The sequence below is a fragment of the Raphanus sativus genome, unplaced genomic scaffold (assembly GCF_000801105.2).
Source record: "Raphanus sativus cultivar WK10039 unplaced genomic scaffold, ASM80110v3 Scaffold0962, whole genome shotgun sequence".
Classification (NCBI taxonomy): Eukaryota; Viridiplantae; Streptophyta; class Magnoliopsida; order Brassicales; family Brassicaceae; genus Raphanus; species Raphanus sativus.
In genome coordinates this window covers 3,677-6,794 of record NW_026616276.1, presented here as the reverse complement: position 1 = coordinate 6,794, position 3,118 = coordinate 3,677, and the positions used below count along the sequence as shown (strand labels likewise).

At 33.6% G+C, this 3,118-nt stretch overlaps 1 protein-coding gene across 1 annotated transcript; it reads right to left on the bottom strand.

Annotated features, from left to right (window-relative positions):
- Window positions 1–350: 350 nt before the first annotated feature.
- On the bottom strand, window positions 351–2,068 carry LOC108811684 (uncharacterized). Its single transcript, XM_018583772.2, has one exon. It carries the CDS (start codon window positions 2,020–2,022, stop codon window positions 460–462), a length of 1,563 nt encoding a protein of 520 aa, XP_018439274.1. The 5' UTR covers window positions 2,023–2,068; the 3' UTR covers window positions 351–459.
- Between the last annotated feature and the right edge of the window lie 1,050 nt (window positions 2,069–3,118).

Below are 3,118 nucleotides of genomic sequence, written 5' to 3'. Positions count from 1 at the left end.
GTAGGTGAGACTATTCTCAGTTTCTGTTTTCGGATAGATTTACAGAGATTTCGAGAAATTTTAACAGATATTATTAGATTTATCTAGCTTCAGTACAGAATTATATTGAAGCATGAATCATTAAGTCTGAAAACCATACTTTGTAGATCAAAGCTTGGACTCTTCTCATTAATATAAATGATCTCTTCTTGTAGAGTTAGAGATTAGAAACTAATATCTAAAACAATGAGAAGTTGAGAACCCTGGTTCCACACACTATAAAAAACGACGACTCTGAATACTTAATTTTATTCAACTTCACGATAGTTTTAACAATTATTTGATACAACAACAATTGCCGAAAGAAAAAGAAACCGAAATTTATAGCAACTGTGAAACAAATTAAAAAACATAATAAAGAAGAAGAAGAAAGACAATAGCATAGGAGTCAAAGCTCTACTCAACCTTTCTCAAACACAGCTAATCAATCAAAGCACAAGTACTCGAACACGATGTGCGGTTATCGGTTGTAAATATTTGCGCTTCATTTTTTTTTTCTCTTTTCTTTTTTCTTTTCGTTCTTTTTTTTTTTGACAAGGCTTGACCAGATTTCTTCTCTTTCCTTTCTTGACCAGATTTGAAATACCTCAGAACGGTAGAATAAGCAGAAAGTATGAAACGGTAGAATAAGCAGAAAGTATGAAGGATGGTGCAGCAATCATTGCACCAATAGAAAAATGTTTCGACTATATCTTCGCACTTTTCGCACCAATATTTCTCACACCTCTCTGCTCCCCATGAAAGTGTGAGAAAATGTTCGTCGCTCTTATACCTTGCTTTGTATGGTAAGGTGGCACATTCGATACACATAATAAAATCACATTTGATGCAATTTAACAGTTTCTTACATAATATATCGTATTTTCTGACTGTCGCTTTGCATACACACGCTCCGCAAAGTTTCTTTTCATCATAGAGTATGTTTTCCTCGATTAGGAGATGGTGTTCATGAAGAAAATAACGTATCACCCCTTTGGATATTATAGAGAAGGGTGGTGCATCTTGTGTTATATCATCTTCATTTTTTTCTGGTATACCTTCGAGTTCTTTTCCATCCCAGACATCTTTTCCTAGAGCACATCTTGAGTGAACAGTATAGTCACCACACTTGTTACAAGTATATGCACCATAGTCACCCTCAATACTTCGACGACACACTCCACATAGACACTTTCCATACCCAAGAGAAGAAACATAGGAGATACGATGGTGGTGACGTGATATCTTGATGGTGTGTGGGGAATACATACAATCTCTGTGAGCTACAAAGTTGCATCTGAGACAGACATATGTGGCATATTTTATTTCTATCAAACCACAAACGTTGCAGATTAAAGAATTTTGTCTAGGGAAAAAGGTAAGGGGATGGACATGGATTTTTTGTTGCTCTATAAAAGGTATCGACTTCATTGCACATATTACATGCATGGAAGTTTGATAGACGGTACTAAGATACATCAAACAGAATGTTTTTCTTCCACAACATGAACAGTACAAATGGCTTGTATAATTCATGCAGAGTTCGAGAGAATGACGAGGATAGTAAGGGTGTTTAATTTTTAGTGGAGCCTCTACACATTCTTTGTGGAACATTGAATCACAGTGATCACAAAAATAATAATCTGTACCGAAGTTTGAGTTATCGCATATACCGCATCTATCATGCTTACAAAATTTTTTGTTGTTACACCAAAACAAAGGAAGTACATGATGATGATCACGATCATCAGCCCTTGTTGTAGACGTGACATACTCGGGAGAAGAAGTGATAAACAAATTAAGTTTAGAAGCTGTACCATAGTCTTTTAGTGCTCGTGACGTAGGGCATAAGAAAAGGGGCAGAGGAGGGTGATCTTGGTTGGCTGCTTCATCAGGTGAGGGTGTGCTTTTTATTTGCGGTATATGTTGGTACTTCGGGTGGTGGTATACCAGAAATAGTTTACCATCGGCTTCGACCTCATGAAATCCACCATCGTAATCCATGACTGCCTCTGGTTTTTTCTTTTCTTTTTATTATGTTTTTGTTAAAAGCTTTAAAAGATGAGTTGGTCTACAAATATCAATCTATTAGCACTTTAAATAAGGAAATTTGTGTCAAAAATTCTCAATCTGTTTTAGATCCTTAACGTGAAAACGCAGTGGATTTTGTTCTTTCCTTTGTAATAATGGTATTGTTAATTCTTTTTTTTCCTTTGTAATAATGTATTGTTAATTTAAAGCAAAGAAAAAAGGAATCAGTTTTTCTTTGCACATGGTTTATCTCCTATTTGATATTATATGACTCCTTAAGAGTTTAGTTTCAAAAAGGAATAAGTAATGCTTAAAATTTAGATAAATTCCTTAGGATACCTTCTTTTAGTTTTCTTTTTACCAAAAGAACCAACAAAAATAAATGATCAAAAAAGTTTCATTAAAGGGTTAATATACGTTTATATTTTAGAGTTGACTAATGTAGTTTGAAGTTTACAGTTAGAGAGTGGTAGTTTTGGAGGTAGAGTTTACCATTTTAAACAATAAATAAATAAATATTAGAAGATCCATGCATCTTTAGAGACAGCTTTCAGCTGCTCTCAAAACTAACGAGTTCTTCAACGTCGAGTTCGACTTTAAAATGTTCCTACAAATGCATGCTTAAGGATTACAGGTAAAGCTTCTCTATGAGTCTCTTTTTTCTCAGCCATTTCTATCATTTAACATGTTTTAATTATTTTCACTTTAAAATTCTCTTCAGTCGTAACCGTTTTAACAGAGTTTTTAGTTTTAATCTATTATTAATAAGAATCCTGATTAATTCCAAAGGGTATGAATTCTATTTAAGTTGAAAAGTTGTGTCCATTCAAATTATATTGTAAAGGTATCTTTTTTAAATAACTAAAGTGGTGGTGGACATGGTCATCTCGGATGAAATCTCTAAAATGCTCTAAAATGTTCTAAAATGCTTTAAAATTATCATATTCTCTCCAATTGCTCATGAACCTGTAAATATGCTATTTAGACTCTAAAACATATTAAATCTATCCTAAAACACCTATAAACCACAGCTAAAATCAGGTCAAATTCATGGTATATCAGCTATAAC

Excerpts from the sequence above, each read along its gene's own strand:
- LOC108811684 (XM_018583772.2), bottom strand. The coding sequence starts at position 2,022 with ATGGATTACGATGGTGGATTTCATGAGGTCGAAGCCGATGGTAAACTA.